The following is a 23,758-nucleotide window of genomic DNA, read 5'->3' on the forward strand; positions in this document are numbered from 1 at the left end:
ATTCAAATTCAGGTATCATCAAACAAATTCTAATCGTAGCTGTGCTTAGGTGTGCCCTCTTCTTAGTAACAATTCCTCTTTTTATTTTAGCTTTAAGATACAAGTGAGACTATCCATTAATCCACCTACAGATTGAATAAATGGATTTGCGGGTCCACCCACTTGCTCCCTTATTTGCCCATCTGTTTTGGGTACGTGTCTGCTCTCCTTAAAACTTATTTCTTGTCATGCTCTAAAAATCTTTAATAACCCACAAGTCAGTACAACTGTTTACAGTGCATAAGAACAGCTCGCAGGCATTCGAAAGTTAAAACTTAAAAATGTTGTGACAACTCGGCGATTACTCACAGAAATCTCAACATATGAGCTAGTACTAGAAAACAATCCATGGGCGATTGCTAATCAGGTAGTGTATATCGAAAAATATATATGATTCGTTATACGTGTTTTGATATAATCAATGCTCTAAATCTCCGGAGATTTAGAACACTGGATATAATACAGTACAAATGAATTGCACCAATGATGAATGAGTAGAGTACAGAACCCCTACATGAATCTTGCAGCCGCTCACGTGTGTCGGGCGGCGGCGCAGATGCCAGATAAAGGGATGCCTGAACTCGCTATCCGTCCCCCTCTGGCTCAATTGCTGGTGCGTATGGCGGTGAGCCCGGCCGGCGTGTGCGTCCTCCCAATGGTCGACGCCTCGACGGGTAGCCTAGCCGCTGCACCTCAAGCTAGCTGATCCTCTTGCTCGGCAGAGGCAGACGTGGAGGAACACGCTGACCCCGGAGCGACGCACGCAGCGATGATCATCGATCAAGTGCTAGCTAGCTGATCCTCGTCGGCGGCCACGCTTCGCCGTCGTTTCCTTGAGGCTGTGCTGGTGGTCGCGGGAAGCCGTGCGGCGGATTCCATCTCGATCGGAGCCTCCAACTCCAAGTTCCAACACCTGGAGAAGCCAGCCGCCGACGCAGAGACGCAGTCCTGGCTGGAGGAGATAACGAGAGAGGAGGTCAGAGAGAGAGAGAGAGAGGAGAATAAATAGCTTTGATGTAAAAGGTGGGACCCACATGTAAGTCGTAGGTCGAGATGTATACACGAATCAAGGAACATAATCAAACGGTGGGGAAGCACTTCTTCTCACGAATCTCCAAGCATCCCAACCCTGTTTAAAGCTGCTTGTTTCCCTCCTCTTCTTCTTCTTCTTCTTCTTCTGCTTCTTCCGCCCCTTCCTCCTCGTCTCTGTTTTCTCCATCCTCCCGTCAACCTCCGCCTCGTCTCGTCACCTCCCAGGATCGGAGGATCCCCACCTCGGCAATCGAGAAAGAACACGACGGTGAAGCAGGCACCTCCGTTCCAGCCCATCGCGCCACCGGCGTTGAGTTCTTGCCCCCGCCTGCATCTTCCCGTCAACCTCCGCCTCGTCGCCTCCCAGGGCCAGGATCCCACCTCCGGAACCAAGAAAGGGCACGAGGGTGAGGCGGGCGCCACCGGCGTTGAGGTATTGTTGCTGCTCGTCTCCCGGCGGCGAACCTTGTGACGATTCCCCGGCCGGTGAATTCAAGAAGCCAATAACTTGACCAAGAAACACCCGATGCGATGGATCGGGTTCACGGCAAGGATGGCGCAGAGGAAGCTCCCGCTGGCGCTTCACATCATTCCTCCTGCTACTGCTCCTTCTCCTCCTCGTCTCCGCCTTCTAGCGACGATCGTCCAGGCGTGAGAGCCATCCCCTGCTCCAGCCATCATGACGAGAGAGAAATTGCAGAAGCAGACTGTGCTGGGGCCGGCGCCGGCGTACATCTCTCCGGCTGCTCGTCTTCGCCGGAAAACGCTCTTGCCCACGGCTACATTAGCTGGAAGCTTGACTTGCCTCCCCCCATCCTTGTGGCCTCCTGCCCCAGCGATCATGTTGTCAAAGAACTAGGGCGCACCCGCAGCGAGCAGGCGCACCTTCCTTCCTTACGGTTTTCCGGCGAGCAGCCCATCCAGGGAGCAAGAATACAAGTAGCCCCGAGAGACACGGCAAGCTGTGCCATTTCCTCTGGCGAAGACCATCCCAGCTTCATCATGACAGTCATCAGCGAGTCTGCTGAGTTCCAATTTGGCCATCCCAGACGAGAGGTAATTCCCTGACCCTTGTCAGAATAATCTCTTAAAAAGCCATCCCAGAAACCATCATGTTGCCTTGCAAATATAAGTTAGAAGAAATACGAATAGCATCACTATTTCTGAGAAGAAAATGTATACTGACCTCTTAGGAAGAACTATCATGTCTCTGAATAATAATTCGTTGATTATGTATAGCACCCCAAAATCCAATTGCCTTAGCCATTACTTTCCATGTTTATTTCCCACTGTGAATAAACCATATCACAATCGATGCATTGCGTTTATCCTTGAATATTTTATGAAATAAAAACGAACATCAAATTAGGACGCTAAATTATGCGCCAATGATAACTAATTTACTGAAACAAATGGATATTGCAGGATTTGGAAAGGAATTTATATTCAGAAAATGATGAATTGTTCGACTCAATTTGCAATAGACTATAGTGTGACATAAAGAATGGGCATGAAAATCAATAATTAGCAGACTGCATACAGTGATACAGATTAGTTCATAGGCACTGAAAGTTGGTATGCCTTTCAACTAACCTGTATCACTGCATGTACTGGTACAACAAAGTCAGGATACATATAGTGATACGGATTAGCCAGACCAAAGAAATAGATAAAATACCTGTGTGGATTGCAGATGCGATGATAAGGGATGGATCTTCATATGTGCAAATAATTTTGCCAGATTCTATATCAAAACTACTCCTTTATCAGCAAAGAGCCTCATGTGGTGTCTTGGACATATCATGAAAAAATGTGCATGCCACTCTATTCCAAAAAAAAAAAAAACCAGCAAATTAGAGCTACCATCGAGTCAAATGCAATCTAGAGATGCATTTTACCTACACCTGGCTTGAGCACCACCAATAACTAAGCACTTAATCAGTTAATCCGGATCAGAAGCACTGCACCGTCAAGAATTTGATGCATTACAGCCTTCTTTTAGAATTTCCTCTGCAGGCACAATAGTTAAAAGTTTTTGTTACCATACTGAAGAAACATGTTGCAAAAAGTTTTTTTCACCACTATAATGCCATTTTGTGATATGTGCAGCATTGTGGTTATTTATAAATCATGCTAAATCTATAATGTTATTCTTACTTTGTAAATCTTACTTAATCTAAATTATGGTAATGGGACAGGTAAAAGCAAAACAAGGAACGCCACAGCTCAAGCTTGGTTTTAATGATTGTGATGAAAATTTAGCTGCCCCAAACTTATTACACTTGCTCATGGACAACATCCTATGGGATGTATTGGAATTCTCCATCAGTTGGGTCACACTACGACGGTATCAACCAAAACTTCCGAGTGAATGGAGTTGGTGGATGGCAATGGGTTCACCGTTCATTCAGATAGATGGTTGGTTACTGTCCATATCCTCTCATTAAAAAATTTTGATAACCGCTGAACAAAACAAATGTGTGTTGACTCTATTGGTTACTGATGTTGTTACAGGAATATGCTCTATAGCTGCCAGTGTTATGTGTGTGGAAGCACAACATAGACTAGCCTTTGAGACCCTACATGGAATTGGTAGCTTCTCCTTAAAAGCAAAGAGGCCCAAGGGTGTAAAGAAGAAATGCATAAACAAAAAGGTGTGGAGCCCTGCAGACGGAGCATTTGTGGAGGATGTGCTAAAGGTGGTGGCAAAGGGAAGAGGAGTGGAGACAACACAGGGTATCTTCTTACCAATAAATGGATACCATATGTACAAAAATGTCCAGAAAGACGTCAGTCATGAGGCAGCAGTGCGTCTCTTACTCGCCCATGGTCCACTGCTGGCCACATTGTGGGTGAATGACGAGTACATGATCTGCACAACAAAGAATGATCTTGTCTACCGTGGGAGCAGCAACAGGGAAAAGGATCCCAATCATACGGTGGTCTGCTTCGCTTATCGGTTTGTTGGCGAGGAATTACACCTCAGGGTCCTCGACAACCATACCTAAGATGGGCCAGTGAGATGGGTATTGTACGAGTGCATAGATGAAATCCACCTGTTGACACTAAAGGAACCTTTAACCAAAGAACTCATCAACAGATACAGAAAGAAGGGACAGACTGAGAGCTTCTTGTCAAACTCTGCAAACAAAGTAAAGGCCATGCTGATTCGAAGACTAATGACTAAATACTCAGAATTAGAGAGCAGTCAGGGATCTAGCAGTTGTGGTAGGCAGAGTTGGGAAAAATAGTCAAACTTGTTCAGGTATACACATTGAACAACGGATAAGGAGCTCCATGGCTAGGCCCGGAGGTTGAGGCTTTGTTGTATTGAACTCGGAAGCAAAGTACATGAGTTACATTGCCTCAAGAGTAGTTCTGACAGCCACGGTTATGCACTTATTTGCCGTTCAGTCTCTTCCAGAAGAAACTTAGTTTTATTATTATTATTTCTTTTGTGTTGTTTCCACGATCAAGTTGTTCTGCTTCTTTTTATTCTCTGGACTCTTTATAGATTTCTCCTTTACCCATATGCTGGACCGTTCACTTCAAACATAATATAGTGAACTTAACAAGTTTTCAGATATTAGCACACAAACTATTTGAACTAATGTGACCTCTGCTCAGCCTCTGTTATACACAACCACAGAAAAAAGGATTTCTATAAAAATAACCTTTAAAAAAATGGCACTGTAATGAAACTGTAGCAACTAATCATGGTGCAAGCAGATTTATTGCTTTCCCATCACTTAATTCAGAAACACTTGCTATTCTGAACATATTACAGTATATAACAACATAACTATTTGTATGCTCTATAGGTTGATTTTCCATCTTGGTGGTATTTATATATATTGAAAGAAAACACCATCTGTTTATAGTACACGCAACATAATCGATTCAATGTGACACGCACCTCTTGTTGCAGCAAGATCATCCTTCCTACCTTCCAATTATATCACCAACCCAGGTAGTTAGGTACTGTCTTTAACTCTTTATAACTAATCTGAAAATTCAAAAATCAGGTCAAGTGTTTTTTAAATCACCATCAGAAGCAAAAGATATGTTATATGTTCAATCAGAACAGGGCAACAGCTATTAACATTACAATACATCATACTATTCTAGTTACAGCAATCAATTGGTGAATATGAGGACAAAGGATTCAGACAGTCCCATCACAGATCAAAGGGAAAGAGTGGAAAGGAACCTTCAGGTGCAATATTATTCAGAAAATAAAAATGTATTTTTATTGGAGGAAAGCAACCAACAGCATATAAAGGGAACTATAAGGTTGAAAATCCTATGCAGCCCATGGATGTTAAATTGTTGTGCATATACTTTTTTTGCCGGGTCGGCCGAAAGTTCGGTCGACCAATTTCATTAAGATTGGGAGAAAGGATCATTACAATAGAAGCTTACAACGACAGTATGCTGTCGAAATGATTGGGGCAAAAACCCCAACCATGTAAGCTATAGTTGTATGCTACAGGGATTACAAATTAATCATTATCGCCATTACATGTGGTGAAAATTCCTGCCGACTTCCAAATGAGGATCTCCTCCTTGATGTCGCTCACTAGCTGCTCTGTGCTTCAAAATTTCTGCTCGAACACTCGCGCATTGCGCTCCTTCCACAGGAACCAGCAGGTTAGTGCGAAGACGCCGTCGAAAATGTCCCTATAGCCCGTCCAAAAATTCAGTCTCGCCGCCATCCACCATTCAGTTAGGCTTGTATCGTTGATTGTTGGTGGCGCAAAGCCGATGCCAATCCATCTTTGCATCAAAGTCCAGACTCTCCTGGATAAATCGCAGGTTAGGAAAAGATGCAAACAGCTCTCCTCCTCTCGCTGACATAAGTGGCAAGAATCGTCGTGCAGCCACCCTCTCTTCTCAAGATTATCAGCTGTTAAACAACGACCTTTGGCCGCCAGCCACAGGAAGAATCACACCCAGGAGGGAGCCTTGATATGCCAGATAAGTTCACTGAATGGGCAGATCTCCCTTGCCATGTAGAAGAGCTCATATGCTGAAGAGGCTGAGAGCTGGCCGTCGGCAGAGAACTTCCACCGAATGGTATCATCTTCCCGATTGAGAACCACCTCCTGAATCTCATCCCATAGTTGAAAGAACTGCGCTATAGCTTCATTTGAGAGTGCACCTCGCAGGTCTCGCACCCATCTATTGTTGCTCAGCGCCTGAGATATTGTAATTTGGGACCGGCCCACATAAGTGTAAAGGGTCGGCCATCTCCAAGAAATGCTGTGTCCATTCAACCAGTTTGCTGTCTAGAATTTTGTGTCTTTGCCATTGCCAACACAAAACTCGGCGGCAGAACTGAAAATTCGCTCCACATCTAATCCCAGGCGATATCCTGCCATGGCCCAAGGACGGTTTTTCTGTTCTATGCTTTTGACTAGCCACTTGAGTCTCAGCGCCTGTCCAAAAGCATCCAGGTTTCGTATCCCCAGTCCTCCATTTGTCACCGGCACACAAACATTTTTCCAGGCCACGAGAATATATATATATATAGTTAATTTAAACATGCATATTTGTAGCCATATATGTATGTGCACATCCTGGTTAATCATTCTGGTATTAGACCAAAAAAAAGAAGAGAGAAACTGCGCTGAGGTTTGAGCATCGGAGGGTTTTTTTTTTTGGTCTGGACAAGAGTTGGTACTGACTCAATGAATGTACAAGTGTACAAAGTATCATCAATATGGCAATATGAAACAAATACTACGCAAAGATTATGTGATTTCGCAGCTTGATACCTTGAGTGATGTGAGCATGGATGGATTGAGCGTTTGGCCATTTGCCACTCTCAATGCGTGACCTTCCAACAATCACTCCAACGGCCCAGGGGCTGCAGATCTTCAGTTCTTCACACCATCACACCCAGCAAACTGCGACAAAATGTTTCTATTAGTAATGCTTAAAATTGGAATGCTGGAAAAAAACGAGGAAAAAATAATCAATGAATAGGAATCATGGATCAAGCCGGAACAAGAACTGAAGCGTGAATCGACGTTTCACCCTCCCTCCGAGTCACCGCCGTCCCGCCTGACTCCCCACGCCGGATCTGACCGGCCGACGGCTACCACCTGAGCCAGATCTGTGCAGGAAACGTCGGCCCCCGCGCGAAACCTGGCTGCCAAGCCTTTCTCTCTATAAGACCTGGCCGGCAAACGACCGGGAACCGCTGCGCTTTCCCTCGCCGCCGCCGCCGCCGCCGGCGCTCGTGGTCGGCCTCTCGAGCTCATCGTGTGAGGCGAACAGTGTGCGAGGTGAGCAAGTGAGCCGCACGGCCCATTATGACCAATGGCCCAACAGATAGTGGGCCAAGAAGGTGACTATCAGAACAGCCCAAATACGGCAGAAGGAAATCCGCTTCTTCATCATGATACTTAACGCCTGTTCACTTTATGTCATTTTCAACCATACCACGTTTTGTTAAAGTTGCCAAAAAAGTGGTTACATTTAGTTTGCTGCCAAATTTTTGTAACTATATAAGAAATCCTGCTAACTATGCCAAGATTTTGCCAATGCCAAAATTTGGTAAGATTTTTTTTGGCATCAAAGTGAACAGGCCCTTACTTTTCATCAAGTCCACTTTGCATCCTCCAACTTTACGTCGAATCTGTAAGTACTAGAATCTCTATCCCTCAAGTGTTCAAAACCGTATAAAATAGGTCCTGCAAGTATGCATGAGTAGTTTCGCTAACGTGGCATCCTAGTCAACAAGGAGAGAATTAAAAAAATGTGGAACCCACATGTAAGTCACACAAAAAACATATAAAAGAAAAACTTATCTCCCACCTCTCCCAAGCGCACGGCGGCAACGACGCACCTTTCTCTCCATCCCGAGCTTCAGCCGCGGGCGCAGGGAGGCAGAGGTTGAGGCGAGGCGCAGGGAGGCCGAGGACGGCGCTGCCGACGAGGTCAAGACGGACCTATCACTCGCTGCAACACAGGAATAGGTGGCAGATGCATCCTCCTCACTCCCCTCCTGCCGCCACCGTTGAGCCCAACCCCACCGAGCCGTTCCCAACGGCATTCACCTCCATATCCGGAGTGGCGGCAGCCCAGGAGGACAGAATCGACGGTCGCAGGTTCTCCATAGTGAGGAAGTGGTGATGTTGAGGACGGATATCGAGGTGGAGGCTATCGAGCCATTAACATCAAATTTGGTAAAGATACTCGAAGTTGAAGTCCAGATCGAAGCGGATTTGAAGGAGATAAGATTGTTTCCAAATGGAATAGCGTATCGTCTGGAGGCTGTATCAGTTGATACGGAATCAGATTCAGTTAGCCGATAGGGGTAGGAAAGCCAATACAAGCAGTGTTCAAGTTCAAGTTGGATTCAGATTAAAAGCTTCAGAGGTATTGCCGAATAAGAGTTGATTTTGTAATGGGCAATTATATCTATTAATTAGGGATAAGAGTTAGTTGTTTCCATTAAGAAATTTGTGGGAGGAATCCGCCTAGGGATTCATTTGTTTATCGTACTTTAGCAAGTTTGAGTCTTGTCCGATATGGACATGGTTTGTATGTTTCGGGTATAAATATATGCCTAGGGGCTTGTAAAAAAAAACAATAGTTCAATACACGCTTTCGGCACATCGCCTCACCTTTGTTTTACTTTTCTCGACGAGTTCTTGTTTCGAGTTGGGCTACATTGGTTTCGCTCTCCAGGAAGAGGTATGGCTTATCATAGCGGTTTGTATCGGCGGATTAGCACGTCGTTTTAGATGTTTTAATATATCTTTTCTAATTGTTGGTTATCATATATCTTAGTTAATTTAGTCCAATTATTCGATTTATTTGTATTAACGGAACCTTTCTTAAGGTTTTAAGATTGTACAATATCTCATAATAAAAGCACAGTGAAATGATATGGTTCTCCTAATTTTGTGTATTTTCAAGTGGTAGTGCTGTGAGAATGGGAAAAAAATACACATGTGATTTTCTACATATGTCAAAGCAATTTTTTTCAATCATAGGTAACATGTCATATATAGAAGGTATACTCATGTGGATAGTTAGATGAACAAGTAACTCACTTGACTCATTAGTGACCTACTTGACGCACCCAATGACCCTCCATGCATTTTACTCAGTTAAACTGCACTACAGAAAAGGGGTGGAAAGTGAACTTATTCTTTTATTATTTTTACATACTCTTTTGGTGGGCCTTCTGTCGGCCCACTAACGTCGTCTTCCCTTCCGGCTGGCTGCGTCTCCTGCCATCGACGACGACATGGATCAAATCGGATTGGAATTTGGAAAGGAAGGATATGGGACCGAATCGGAGAGCGTTTCGGATTCTTTCTCCTCCTTATATACTACTGGTACGCAGCCAAGGCGCTACTTCGATCGGAAATAAGAGATCGATCAGACACCACCAGAATTGCGCGAAGAAGAAATTCGATCACTCCAGTTATTATCCGAAAGAAAGTAATAATCATTCCGATCCATGGGTGCTCTCGTGTCTCGAGCTGCCGCTGCCATGCTAGGCGATGCCTCGGATGAAGCGGAGTTGAGGAGATGGATGGAGGAGGAGGATGCTAGACGTCAGGCCATCGAAGAGGAAGAGGAAGATTATCTGTGCACCCGCCCGCTACCATCCGAGGAGTACGTATAAATTGAAATTGATCACCAGCTTAAACTGTTTTTTTATATCTTTACTCTTTAGCTTATACCGGATGATTTGATTTGTATTGTATTGTATTGTACTAACTACTATATATATTAATTGCAGGGTGCGCGACGGCTATTCCATTTGGAAAGCTCGCGCCGCTCTTCACCATTACAATGCCAATCATCCGGTAAGCAGCTTATATGTGTGTGCATCACTTTCTTCGCTCTTTACTTATATGTAATGTGTGCTTATGTTGTTCACGGATTAAATTAAATTAAATTCAGGGAGCGGAGTATGATCTCGTCAAGCCTTTGATGGCCGCCTGCGTCATTTTCAGAGGTAACATGTGGCATCATGTCAGCTTCTTGGCTCACAGGAGGGATCAGCTGGTTGCACCACCCGTCGAATACTTCTTCGCAGAGCTACGCGATGGCTGCTCCGACGACGACTCCATCGTTGAAGCTTGCACCATGATTGGTAAGTAAAATTAAGCTATTTCTTACAAAAGTCATCTACATTCAGATTCAGAATTATTCTTATTCACCAGTCTAAAAGCAATTATTCTTATTCAGCTTTCTTTCTTTCTTACTTTCGATCTTCCCATTTCAGAAAATCCACAGTGCTCCGGAAACAAGTGTTCGTTTTGCCCTGAGCAATATCAAATTGCGCACCCGAGCGAGCAGGAGCTTTTGTGTGGAAAGGAAGAACATGTCAAGGACTTTATCAGACTGATGAATTTGTCCCCGATGCCCTTCACATGCCCCACCGAACCGCCTGAGATTGGAATTGTGATTGAACAATAGCAATATGCATGAAGGCATTATTATATATCACCCCCTCTGATAATGGAAATCATTAGTCGTAGTCTCTGCATCATCAAGTGTACACATATTATGGTCATGATGTAACAAATGCATATGTTATTGGTTTGATGTTATTCATAAGAGAAGAGAAACGGCACCTGACCTGCTTGCACAAAAGCTGACGTTGAACCTCGTTGCAGATGAAAAAACATCGATATGATCAAATTTCCACATAATATTTCAAAAAAAAAAAGAGAAGGTCGATCATTCATTCTCCTTTTACGACTAGAGAAAAATATTATCAGATAATTAATCAGAAACAAAATGCATTTTTTCCCTTTAATCATGTTGGAGGCAGCCATTAAAGTGGCTCGCTGTTATTTCAGTTTGTTCAGACTATTGGATGATCTGTTCCATGCTTTCTTTTAAAAGAAAAAAAGAAAAGAAAAACGTACTATCTTCAACTGTGTAGTGTAGATCACTTATTATAGGCTATTTCTTAGGTTTTAAAATATTTAACTTATACATATAACTAAATCAGTAATCCGTAGCACTAATCTCAATTAGTCAAGATTTGTTTAACTATTCTTCTTTTGGTTAGCAGCGATGTGGTTTTCATTGATATGGAGCGGATTTAACGTGGGTCCAGGGGAACTCAAGTCATCGATAGTAGGACACGGGAGAGGGGGAAAGAAGAGGGAGAGAAAAAAATAGTAGGGGTCTGAAAGAGAGAGAAGGAGATTAGTCTTCTCTAATTTACGCATGTGCATGTGATTTTATCCTCGATCCGCCTTATGCATGTGATTTCTTATGTTGAGCAACATGGTTTTATACCTTTCTAATTTACGCAATGACAAGTTACACCGTCGTTTATATTTTGAAAAAGAAAAACTAAACGACAGAGATAGAGACGGGAGACACGTGTTGGTGGGATTGGGATTCCACATCCTCTTTTTGTCGATTCCAAATCCCCTTCTTCGATTGCAGTGTTGCGGCTCGCGAATTCCAACCCCGATCGCTCGCACGGTCGGCCGCCATGGAGAGCCCCACGTCGCCGGCGTCGCGGCTGGACTTCTACGACTTCATCGGCCGCATGCGCCGCCCCGCCGCCGCCGACCTCTTCCACTCCATCAGGAGGTCCGTCGCTTCCCCTCCCCTCCCCTCCCATGGCGACAATTCTGACCTGAGATTCAACTGCAGCTTCCTCGCGTCCCTCTCCCAGGGCGGCGAGCCCAACGCCGAGGTCGACGGCGGCAGGGTCCAGACCTTCTTCGCGGAGATGGAGACCGCCATCAGGGACCACCCGCTTTGGGCCAATGCCACCAATCAGGAAATCGACAACGCGCTCGAGGTGAGCCCGCCCTACCCTAACCCTTGCGCTTGATTTGCGTGGCATTCGATTGAACGTCTTGCGTCTCTCTTTGTTATGCGCGATTAGGGGCTTGAGAAGTATATCATGACCAAATTGTTCGATCGAGCCTTCGCTTCATCCGCGGAGGATGTGAAATCCGACATGGAGATTTCAGAGAAGATTGGTCTCTTGCAGCACTTTGTCAGGCCTCATCACTTGGACATACCCAAGCTTCTGCACAATGAGGCAGCGTGGCTGGTAAGACAATAATTGACAGACCTTTGAGTCATTCTTCCATTGTTCCGGGTGTTAGCCCAAAATTCAGAACTTCCCATGTGACTTTTATTGTTCCTGCACGCAGCCTGTACAAGTTCACAGCTCATTGTTACTTAATACTAATAGTCAATAGTCTGTGACTGTAACATTGTGAACAATGAACTTATGAGTTATACGTATACCCCCTAGTAATATTAAGGTGCACTCTGAAAGCTTTGTATATTGATCACGGTGTAAGGTAAATTGCAAATTATCGTGTTGGGTTACTTTGAATTATCTCTTATATAAAACCAGCATTAGCTTGCATTTTGGTCACCATGTATAATATATATGATAAAAATGCATGGGGTCAACATTTAAGCGATTATCTTTCCCTGTATTCTTCCTATGATTGGTTCATTGCTGTAATTTTACATCTGCTTGACATAAAAGAAATACTGCCACCTGTCATCAACACACCAATGCCCAAGTTAACTCTGACCTTGGGATGTTTATGCCATTCTAGCTTGCAGTTAAAGAGTTGCAAAAGATTAATTCCTTCAAATCACCACGAGAAAAGCTTAGTTGCATCATGAGCTGTTGCCAAGTCATCAATAACTTGCTGCTAAATGTGTCAATGTCAAATGATCGAACACTATCAGGGGCTGATGATTTTCTTCCTATTCTTATTTACATTACAATCAAGGTAAGCTTACTTTTGTTGCTATTTATTCTTTCTCTAATTTTTCTCATCCAGATTGACATGATTACATGCTGACAGATCATTGAGTACTTATGGGGGAAACTATTTTGATTCCTCGAGGGGATGTCACCTCGTTTGCTTAAAAAAAACATCTAAATGATTATGAAAAATTCTGGAAAAAATTGACAACACTCATATAACATATCTATACAACTCCACAAAATCTTAGGTTGAAACTCAACTCACGTCGAGATATAAAAAAGACAAATTCAACGTATGAACAGTAGCGTACTGTTCACATATAAATTTATCTTGTTTCTCAATGTGTAGATCGAATTAGAACTTGATTTTTGGTAGACCGATAGATATCACTATACTCTACAGTCTACATTTTCAATTTTTTTCAGAATTGTTTGTAACTATTTATATCGAATTTGGAAGAAAAAGGTATACGAGGGGACATCCCCTCGAGGGATTAGAATCCACTCCCTACTTATGGTTCAAGTTTTACAATCATAAATTTTATGAATCTCGTATCATATGTACAGTTAACATTAGGTTTTTTTTTTCTTTATTCTGTACAGCTAAATTGGGTAACATTACTGATAAATTGCATTTTGTTACTTGCTAATGTGACAATGCCTATTTTTTATAATGTAACTAGTATAGATGTTTGGTGTATTAATGGGATCTAATGGTCTTATGGTGTAAATTTGATTGTTGCTGTTTGTTATTAGTTAATATTACTCTTATATGCCACATTGTTACCAAAGCTTATTTTCTTTTTTGGTTCATTAAGGAATATGAGTTTCTCTAGAGAGCATATGATACTAGTCAGTTGAAAGCTGTTAGTTGTCACCAATGTCTCTGTGTTACTTTGTGCATTCTACTTAGGGAATCCTATCCCTAATATATGCAACTTTTTACTATATGGAGTTCAACTGACCAAGCACCTAAAAAATTGATGTAGGCCAATCCTCCTCAGTTGCACTCAAATCTAAAGTTTATTCAGCTCTTCAGAAGAGAAACAAGGCTTATCTCTGAAGTCGAATACTATCTCACAAACCTCATTTCAGCAAAGATGTTTATAATGAATGTTAATGGACACTCACTGTCCATGGAGGAAAGTGTGTTCCAGACACATATGGAGTCTGCAAAACTTGGTAACCACATATCTGTTGCTAGCACTAGTAGTTCACAAGGATTGGGTGCATCCACAACAGGACTGAACGAGGAATCTGGTGATACAGAAGGTCTGTTTTTAACATTAGTGGATCAGTTTGTTTCAGAATAAAGTTTTCACCTCAATTAAAGTATTAGTTTTTTTTGCACGTTCATGGTAAGTTTCCTTCTGGACTTCTTGTCTCGTCTAAGAATCAATTTAGTTAGCAGCTATACAAGAGCATTCTGTCAAAGTATTTGAAGTGTCTACCGTACCTATGATGTTCCTCAATCCATCTAAGGTTGGGTTTAGATTTAGTTTTCCTGGCTTCAGCTGCATAATCACGATGCTTAGTTCATATTTAACAGGATTGAAATTCCCATTCATGGACTCTGAGACTGAAAGCTTGACTCCAGCGGAAGTCAAGCAATTGCACAAGCTCTACAGGCAAGTAGTCACCAGATATACGCTGCTGTCTAAAGCTTTAAGAAAGTTATCGGTAGATGAGGATCAGCTCCTTAATTCAGTAGATGATTGATGAAGCCATGTGAAAATGCTGACAAGAGATGACATGTCCTATTAACCACATAATTGATCGAGGTTGTACACGCACGCAAAGTTTTCCATTGACTGTAGGAAAGCAAACGAGTTCCAGGCATCTGCAACATGGTTCCAGGGATTCCAGGATACACTACAGGTATGGCCAAATGATCATCAGAGTTGACAATGGATTCTTGTGCCTTTGCATTGCAACTTGCAAGCCCTCTGTAATAGCGTCCACTTCTGTAATTTTTAGATCCTGTCTAGTCTGCCCACTCCTTGGAGCTAGCGTAGTCCTAGGTGTGCATGAGGAACTGCATATGGCACATGTTGCTGTTGCTGATCATGTTCAACTGTTCTACTTCGTACTTCGTATGTTATACATCAAATCTTCTGTGCTGAAAGGTACCTGTTTGCCTTGGTGCAATGGTGGGTGAACGTGGTGACATTGTGAGACATACGCATGATTTGCTTATGAAGTCATTATATATACTGCATCATTGTTGAGCAGAACAGTATACTGATGCTGCCACAATCTGCTAGTACTTGTGTAATTAACTGACAACTGTAAGCATGGGGCAACCAATCATACATGATACATGGCTTCTCTTGCTAGAATATTAACATGCAAATATGACTCAGAATGTTCTGTGATCAATTCTGAGGGTTGAGCTTTAAGGTTTTCTTGTACTCGTGAAAGAGTGATTATACGGCGTTGCATTCTGTCATGACAAAAAAAAAACACACAAAGAGAGCGTAAAAAATATTATGAACGATGATTTTTGCTTCTGTCATGACACAGCAAAAGTAGAGAGAGCGTAAAAAATATTATGAACTTCTGTCATGACACAACAAAAGTAGAGAGCGTAAAAAATATTATGAACGAGGAGTTTTGCTTCTGTCATGACTCATGACACAACAAAAAGTTCAAAAAATCCGTGGTCGGCAGGATTCGAACCTGCGCGGGCAAAGCCCACATGATTTCTAGTCATGCCCGATAACCACTCCGGCACGACCACCTTTGTGTTTCAATCGTATACATCTCTTTATAAATCTATTTCCAAGTTGTTTCATACGTAATTCACTGCAATTTGATTCATATTCGCTACTGACATCGTATCTTTTATTCAAACACCGGCCAAATCAGTTCACAGATATCATAGTCACCACCAGATATCATACAGCAATATCATGCGATGGCGCGAACTCATGTTCATACATATCACTGCATCGTGTCATGTGTGCACAGCTGCAGATAACGCACGCAGCTAGCGCTGTCGCCCAAACTTGTCGTCACTCCAGCTTGTGCTGCTGGGCGGCGCGCCCGGGGCTCCGAGCCGACGGGTACTCGAGCAGCGGGTGGAGCGGCGGAGCCGGCAGCGCGGCGAGCTGGTGGCGACGGGCGCTCGCCGGCGGCGACGGCGATGGCGTGGACAGCAGCAGGCGGAACGTCCAGGCGAGGACGTCGGGCGCGAAGGCGCGGAAGACAAGGAAGACGTCGTACCAGTTGGGGTGCTTCACGTGGGCGTCGCCGCGGCACGCGCCGGCGACCACCATCCTCGCGTACGCCTCCACTTGCCCGCCGGCGAGCGGCACCTAATTACATATGATTAATCAATGGCAAGTTAATTAATCGACGAGCAGCTATAGCATTTGATTGTTGAACTAATCTTTACCTCTCGCTCCTCCCCTTTCCATTGCATCTCTGCGCCTTCCTCGAGCATGAACTTGCCGCCGCTGGCCTCGCCGCCGATCCAGCCGTGCGTCGCCACGCTGATGCCCACCTCGTCGCCCACCTCGTACCGGAGCGACTCGTAGAAGTCGATCACCGCCGCCTTGGCCGCCTGCAGGCACACACATGATAGTTTTCAGATGATTCTGAAGAAGTTGCTGGTGAATTTTGAGTAGAAGAGAGATGGCTTATTACAGAGTAGAGGGTCATCCTGGGCATGGGCAGCCAGCTCTCGACGGCGGCGTTGACGACGACACGGCCGTGGCTCCGCCGCAGGTAGGGCAGCGCGGCGTACGTCGGGTACACGTTCCCCCAGAAGTTGACGTCCTGCACGGCACGGCCGGATCGAACACAGTTATTGCAGCAGCAGCTGATGAAATTTGATCAAGAAATCGTAGGCGTACCATGAGGTGAGGGAACGCGACCGTGTCGCCGGCCTCCTCGAAGCAGAAATCGTGGCCCAAGCTCACCGTGTTCACGAGATGGTTTACTGCATGCAACAATATTAATAAGAAAAAAAATCAGAGTTTTGATTAATTGTAAGTGATGCATGGTGGTTAGTTGGTGACTGACACTGGCCGAAGAAGCTGATGGTGTCGCCGACGAGCCTCCGGCAGTCGTCCTCCTTGACGACGTCGGCGGCGATGACGAGCACCTGGCCGGCGCCGAGGGCCCGCGCGTTCTCCCGCACCGCGAACAGCCGGTGCTCCCGCCTCGCCACCAGCACCAGGTTCGCGTTCCTCCGCGCGTACTCGTACGCGATTTGCTGCATGCAAACACCACACCGATGATCTTTGACGTTCGCCGGCGGCCGGGCAGCATCAATCGATCGATCACTGGTTAATTATATGCTTAATTACCTCTCCGATGGCGGAGGAGGCGCCGGTGATGAGGACGACCTTGTTCTGCATGTTCTCCACGGTGAGCGTCTTGACGACCCACTCCACGCCGCGCAGGAAGGAGAGCGTCGGCCACGCGAACGCCAGCATCACCATGCTCGCCGGCGGCACCACCAGGTCCAGCACCGCGTTCACCACCTGCTCCATCTCGATCGATCGATCGATCTCTCCCACACTATACAGTTCCTCTTCCTATCCACAGTTCAATCCAATCCAATCGAAAGAATGGATCAACGGAACCAGCGCTGCCTCTGGTTTCTGGGGTTCTTGGGAGGCAGGCCGCAAGAAGAAGGGAAGAAGAACCGAGAGGAGGAAGTGAAGATCGAGCCTCTCGATGAGTTTGTCAATTTGGTGTGGAAGATGGGCAGATAAGGACAGCAGATGAGGATGGGTGCAGGCGTGCATGGATGGCAGCTGCGCAGGCATGCCGCCATAGACACACGTCGAGCAGGACGGGAGGCGCCACGGTGAGACCACGGGGGGAAGAGGCAAGCTTTGGCCGCTTTCAAAGCCTTGTTCCATATGCCTTTCTCCTCCGATCGGCTGCATATATTACTCCTCCACCTTAATCCGCGCCTACTACAACATTTACAGTTCTGATCAGATACAATATGCATCTTGATGTGAAATCAGAGAAAGGGCATGTAGCCTAGTGATTAATCTCTAGAATTTATTGGCCAGTCTTCGAAGATATTGTACTGCGTAATTTTTTTTAAAAAAGTCAATCTCCAGGATTTGACACAGTGACGAAGACCTGATGAGCGGTGAGTAACTCATACATGTTAGTCCTCCCTCCTTTTTTTTAATAGACGATGCCGTTTATCATTCGTCTAATTTAAAAATTTTGTGCAAATACATTTTGTCAGGGTTATGGATACCATATACCTAATAGTAGTCGACAAATCTCGGCATGACCTACCACATACCATGTCTTATACGGACACTATGGATGAAGTTCCGGATAAGAAAAGACAACCAGAGTTCTACATGGAGACGACAAGAACTACTAGGATTGTATCCATATTGGTCTCCCTAGTTCTACTTGGATAAGGGGACACCTATGGGTATAAATACAAGTCCCCTTAGGAGGAGAGGGGACACAATCAACAGACATGGAACAATAGATCAAGACACAAGATCAACATACAAGCCTACATACGCCAAGACAAGCCGCCGGATATTGACATCAGAGATACGCCTATATCGACCTATCCGGCACCTACAGAGGCCGGCCGTAGGGATCTAGCGTTGTCTCTAATCTCGCCGGGCACGAACTCGAGGAGGAAGACTACCCTATTGTCGACTACGAGTCAGAACTTCAGACCGCCATGACGACAACAGTTAGATAGGCTACCCCAAATATTGTACCGATGTGATTATGGTGAATAAGAGCAATACCGGCTTCGGCCAACAGGATGTAGGGTTATTAACTGACAATTCAGGGGCCCGAACCTGTATAAAAATCCTCGTCTCCATCTCTTTTACCTCAGTCTTACGTATATCCTAGTACCAACGATCCCCATACTATACAAATACCGGAATCGCGACATCAAACGTCGACACATATGATATAAATTATGCTTAAAGTATTTTTAGTGATAAAATAACTCACAACAAATAATTTTTTTAATAAGACGAATGATCAAACGTGTGCTTAAAAGTCAAAGTGTCCTTTATTAAAAAACAATGATAGTATTTGCGTGTGACTAAAGTAATAATAAAAAGAAATTGGTAATATCAATTAGGATGATACAAGTCCATAGACAGATATACACGACTAAATTTGATCTGCAAATAAAGAAACAAAAGTAATAAAATCAGACATCGAACAATACCTATACACCGTAAATAAAATTTATTATTTTTATTTTTTTATGTATAGATCGAATTTAGACTTGTATATTTATACAATATATCTTATATCTTATATCGCGTGCAGGCGATAACAGTTAGACGTAGAAAATATTTCCCTGTTTACACAGTGTGTAAAGTAATTTTGCACAGTAACCCTTCCTTTACCCCGTATTATTATTTTCACGCCCGTATTCTGGATCGCTACCACTCGTCCCGTTTAACCGTTGGATTTTACTTGGGCGGCCTGGATCGAGAAGGCGGAGGGCGGCCCACGCGTATTTCTACGTGAGCCCTTCCCTTTTGGAATATTATCTTTCACACTCCTCCCAAGCTTTCGATTCTGGACCAGAATTCCACGGTGAATCGATCTTCCGACGCCAGATCGACGCGAGTTGAGCAACGGCGCGTGGTCAGGACGGCGGAGCGCCGGCGAGATGCGGAGGCGCCGCCGCCGCCACCACGCGCGCTCCTAGGTTACCCCCTTTTTTTTTTTTCTTTTTCATGCTTGCCTTCAGTGTTCAGAGTTCAGAGGAGTTAACCAGGTAGGGCTCCTGTGCTACGTCAGTGAGAGCTTGTGTTTAGAACTTTAGATCAACCATTTTATGTTTTTTTTTGGGTGAAACAATCAATCTCTTTTTGATTGGAGCAGAAAAAAAGAACATCGTTTTCTTATAAGGCATTGCTGTATCATAATCCATACAAATTGGTCTGGCAAGCCTGAACAAATTCTTCTTCAGAGCAAAGCCTGAAACTGAGAATATGGACACATAGCAAGACTTACTTTATGTTGTACCACAGTTTCACAATAGTAGGGCAAAGTATTTCAATTTTGGCAATAGTATAACAGCAACTGCATCACCCATGCATAGCACGAGTTTATGATATTCAGATCCAAATTGTCGAAGCGGCTGTACTATGTTACTCTTATGTACAGAATGAAAAATCTTCATCTCCTGAATGTAATCCTTTATTCTTGTTGCATGACACCACATTTTGACAATTACAAATAGGATCACCTCAAGCAATCCAATGGAAACGATATCGATGGCCACTAGAAGGAGCAACATCTTGATGTAAAACTGCTGGAATCTGTCGCGGAGACTTGGATAGATTGGCCCTCTCTGACAGCACCAGCACCAGCTCCAGCCTCATCTGCAGCCAATGCCTTCTTGCTGATGATCCGGTAGATCTCAGTGAGCACTGTCTGAAAAGCTTTATCCACATTCGTCGCGTCGAGCGCCGAGGTCTCGACGAAGGATAGGCCCTCCCTCTCTGCAAAGCTTGTTGCGTCCTCCAAGGACACTGACCGGAGATGCTTGAGGTCGATCTTGTTGCCGATGAGCATGACGACGATGTTGGAGTCGGCATGGTCACGGAGCTCCTTGAGCCACCTCTTCACATTCTCAAAAGTTGTGGCCTTTGTGACATCATAGACTAGCAATGCTCCCACTGCGCCGCGGTAGTATGCGCTTGTGATGGCCCGGTACCGTTCTTGCCCGGCTGTGTCCCATATCTGTGCCTTTACAATCTTTCCTTCAACCTGGGTCACAAAATTGAAGCAATTTAACAATGGACCTTTGGGGAAACAATAGTACTGAACATAAAAATAAAAATCTGTGATATCATGGATAACAGCCTAACAGGATCATAATAAAAATCTGTGATATCATGGATAACAGCCTAACAGGATCATGTATTCATTTGTTGTATGCAGCTAATTAGGTTATCTGATTATGCTTTAAAGCAAGTGAGCCACTAGCCAGTGTTAGTTTCCTGTCAATCTAAATTCGCGTGTACTGCAATTCAGTTTGTACAAAATTTCAACAAAGAAAGAACTATCCTTTGGCCATTTTATTTTTTTTTAAAAAAAAGAATTCTGCTTTGGCGTAAGCAATTGCACTGTACCCATCGATGAAAACCAAAAGGAGGGACTGATTTCCAAGAGAAAGCGAACAATAGTTAGCAAATCAAATAGAGAAACTTGCTGAATTCCTCTGTCTTCTACTAGCTCTGAATTCTACTGTCAAGCATGGGTGTCAAACTATCAGGTCAGTCGGCGATCGTGGTCAAGCCCGCCGGCAGCACGCATGCACAAGGGCATCATCCAATTCGAGCAACTCAAGAAACATTCAGAGAAAGCAGTAACAGCGAAGCACCGAAGCAGAACACAAACAGAGCAAGCACTAGTAAGCAGAGGAGATCAGGAGAAGCAGAGGAGAAGCTAGCACTAGCAGGCATGGTGACCTGGATGGTGCGGGTGGCGAACTCGACGCCGATGGTGGACTTGGAGTCGAGGGAGAAGCTGTTGCGGGTGAAGCGGGAGAGGAGGTTCGACTTCCCCACGCCGGAGTCCCCGATCAGCACGATCTTGAACAGGTAGTCGTACTCGTCGCCGCCCTGCTCCCACGGCGCCGGCCGCCGAGCCATCGATCGATCGATTCAACCTCCCTTCTCCTTCCTCCTCAGATTTTCGCACTTTCTTGCTGCTTTCTTGGAGCCTCCGCCTCCGATCTCCGTTCCCTCCTCCTTCCCGAGAAGCTAGCTAGCTTCTTCTTCTTCTTCCTCTGGCTGGCTACTTGCAGCTTTGGTTTCTTGGCTTTGGACGGGAAGACGCGGAGGCTGATGGCGACCGGATCGATTTTTATTGGGGAAGAGAGAGAGAGAGAGAGAGAGAGTGCGCGTGCAAATTGGTAAGGCCACACTTGGGTTCAACGCTAATCTTTTGTTTTGTGTAAGATTTGTAATTGGATTTGCAAAGGTGGAGCATGTTGTCTAGTCGTTGGCTGCTATAGAATTTTTCTGGAGTGGTCATGAGTACACAGGCACGTACCCAAGAATGTCACTAGAACAGTGGATTAAGGGCTCATTTGGTTTGGTGCCCTACCAAATCATTGGTAGTGTCAAATCATGGGCAAGATTTGGTACTACCAATATTTTGGTATAGTTGGTTTATAGGAGTTGTATTAACTTTGTTAAATTTTGACATCAATCCAAACATCTATAAGGTACTATTCAAAGTGCTAATTATTTGGTAGGGTAAATTTTGGCATCAAATCAAAACAGCCCTAAGTACTACTCCTTCCGTTCCAAAATGATCAAATTTGAAATCGTAAGGTTTATTAGCGATAAAAAAATACTTTGTAAGTAAAACTTTTATATATGTATTATTAGCGTCTTAAAAGCTAATGTTAAAAAATAAATTATGATGATAAAAACATCAAAATCAATTTAAAGTTAAGTTTTAAAATATAAATGTTAGTTGCGGCTAGCAAGCCGAAGAGCAAACGCTGGTGTTATTGTGTGAATCAAAATGATCAAAATACAGTGGCGGAGCCAGAATTTTTCCAAACCTAGAGCCCAATTAGTTGAATGTATATGATTTTGTCTTTATCTTCTAGTTTTTGAAGTTTTAAAATGGAATTTCAATGAATATTTAGAATCAGGAGTAGGGAGTAGGGCTGCAGCCCTAGCTGCCCTACTCCTGTCTCCGCCCCCTGTCAATATAGCAATTAAAATGACTAGAGATATGAAAAAAACTATATATAGGTACTGTCATAATGGCCATATGTTGAAAATATTTATCTCGGGTGCATGTAACATTTTTTTTCTAGAAAAAGATGTAGTTACTATATAACAATTTACACCTATGGTATAATGTGTTTTCAGAGTAGTTTCACAACAACTTTCTAATTCAATTTTAACTCCCAAATAGCATTGTTGACACGGTTATCCCTTGCACCAGTACCATCAACCTTCCGCACTAATGGCAACCATGGTAATTGGATGTGGACACATCAGTGTAATCCTACCAATATTCCACTATGAAAAAGAAAAAAAAAGATTCCAAAACCAAAGGCACAATTTTGAGACCACCCTATCAAGGATAATTCTGCCATTCTGCTGAGCTGGGAAGAAGATTTGATCAGTTGGAATAGGGAAGATGGTATTGGAATCATTCTAACTTCCAAACAGAAACACACAGGCTCTATAATATTAACTTCAATCATGACTTGACCTCAAACTAACAATTAAACAAACTCCCTTCTGCCTTTGTTTCCGTGATTGAAAGAGTTATGGATGGTCGATGAACAGGCAGGAAGAAAGAAAGCAATGGAAAAGAGCAAGAGAATTAACGGCTGGACTGGAAGAGAACTTCTAAAGACACGCTTTCGATGAGAACCACACAAATTGCCCGGCTTCTCACGAGTTAACAATCTGCAGCTTGCGTGTAAATAAAAGGGGAAAAATGGAAAGAAGAAGAGGGGAAGATGCCACCGTGTCAACCCAAGTATGCATAAAAATGGCGAGGGCTATCATGCACATGAAAAGTCAAAAACACACTTGCAATAGCATTATCCGACACAACTCATCACTGATTATTCGTTCAATAATAGTATCACTCACAAGCATACAAGCATACGTTTGTTCCTTTAATAATGTTTGCATAATCATAGAGTATGTTCGGTTGGCCAATAGAGCCGCTGCACGCAGCCATAACTGCTGGAGCTACAGACACAAACAGTGTACTGTTTGTGTTGGCTGCACAACAGTGAAGTTAAGTGCAGCCGAACAGAGCCAAAATCAATAATTAATAGTATCATTTTTTTTAAAGACACAATTACTCCGTCAGACAGACAGTAGCATGAAACGGACCAAAGGAAGCAGACTTGCAGAATAGTGACATTAGATTGATGAAGGCCAGGAGCAGAAGTGCGTGTGCGTCTGTGGTCCGTCCGATCGGGCA

At 44.0% G+C, this 23,758-nt stretch overlaps 3 protein-coding genes, 1 long non-coding RNA gene and 1 other non-coding gene across 13 annotated transcripts; 1 reads left to right on the forward strand and 4 right to left on the reverse strand.

The window, feature by feature from the left end:
* Window positions 1–217: 217 nt before the first annotated feature.
* LOC127766705 (uncharacterized) lies at window positions 218–7,366 on the reverse strand. Of its 8 annotated transcripts, XR_008016286.1 has the most exons (8): window positions 7,082–7,366; window positions 6,849–6,980; window positions 4,988–5,077; window positions 2,970–3,081; window positions 2,750–2,895; window positions 2,258–2,360; window positions 1,074–2,157; window positions 218–991 (listed from the first exon to the last, which is right to left on the reverse strand). It is a non-coding gene; the product is annotated as an uncharacterized LOC127766705 (long non-coding RNA). The 8 variants fall into 8 exon arrangements; XR_008016282.1 differs by having other exon boundaries at window positions 2,974–3,081; window positions 6,849–7,366; XR_008016285.1 differs by having other exon boundaries at window positions 1,074–2,141; window positions 6,849–7,366.
* Window positions 7,367–11,481: 4,115 nt separating this feature from the next.
* Window positions 11,482–14,937, forward strand: LOC127766696 (vacuolar protein sorting-associated protein 9A-like). 2 transcript variants are annotated; one of them, XR_008016278.1, is made up of 7 exons: window positions 11,482–11,655; window positions 11,719–11,869; window positions 11,957–12,127; window positions 12,651–12,830; window positions 13,798–14,080; window positions 14,358–14,686; window positions 14,786–14,937. XR_008016278.1 is itself a non-coding variant. In XM_052291818.1 (6 exons), exons 1-6 carry the CDS (start codon window positions 11,555–11,557, stop codon window positions 14,525–14,527), a joined length of 1,056 nt encoding a protein of 351 aa, XP_052147778.1. In that variant the 5' UTR covers window positions 11,482–11,554; the 3' UTR covers window positions 14,528–14,937. The 2 variants fall into 2 exon arrangements, 1 of the variants encoding a protein (XP_052147778.1); XM_052291818.1 differs by having other exon boundaries at window positions 14,358–14,937.
* A 529-nt stretch (window positions 14,938–15,466) lies between these two features.
* TRNAS-AGA (transfer RNA serine (anticodon AGA)) lies at window positions 15,467–15,548 on the reverse strand. The gene has a single exon. It is a non-coding gene; the product is annotated as a tRNA-Ser (tRNA).
* Window positions 15,549–15,822: 274 nt separating this feature from the next.
* Window positions 15,823–17,307, reverse strand: LOC127766697 (11-beta-hydroxysteroid dehydrogenase B). The gene is made up of 6 exons (XM_052291819.1): window positions 17,122–17,307; window positions 16,835–17,027; window positions 16,666–16,751; window positions 16,457–16,588; window positions 16,206–16,373; window positions 15,823–16,125 (listed from the first exon to the last, which is right to left on the reverse strand). The coding sequence occupies exons 1-6, from the start codon at window positions 17,305–17,307 to the stop codon at window positions 15,823–15,825; spliced, it is 1,068 nt and encodes a 355-aa protein (XP_052147779.1).
* Window positions 17,308–19,822: 2,515 nt separating this feature from the next.
* LOC127766700 (ras-related protein RABA2a-like) lies at window positions 19,823–21,639 on the reverse strand. The gene is made up of 2 exons (XM_052291823.1): window positions 21,259–21,639; window positions 19,823–20,554 (listed from the first exon to the last, which is right to left on the reverse strand). Exons 1-2 carry the CDS (start codon window positions 21,439–21,441, stop codon window positions 20,066–20,068), a joined length of 672 nt encoding a protein of 223 aa, XP_052147783.1. The 5' UTR covers window positions 21,442–21,639; the 3' UTR covers window positions 19,823–20,065.
* Between the last annotated feature and the right edge of the window lie 2,119 nt (window positions 21,640–23,758).

This window comes from Oryza glaberrima, chromosome 3 (assembly GCF_000147395.1).
Source record: "Oryza glaberrima chromosome 3, OglaRS2, whole genome shotgun sequence".
NCBI lineage: Eukaryota > Viridiplantae > Streptophyta > Magnoliopsida > Poales > Poaceae > Oryza > Oryza glaberrima.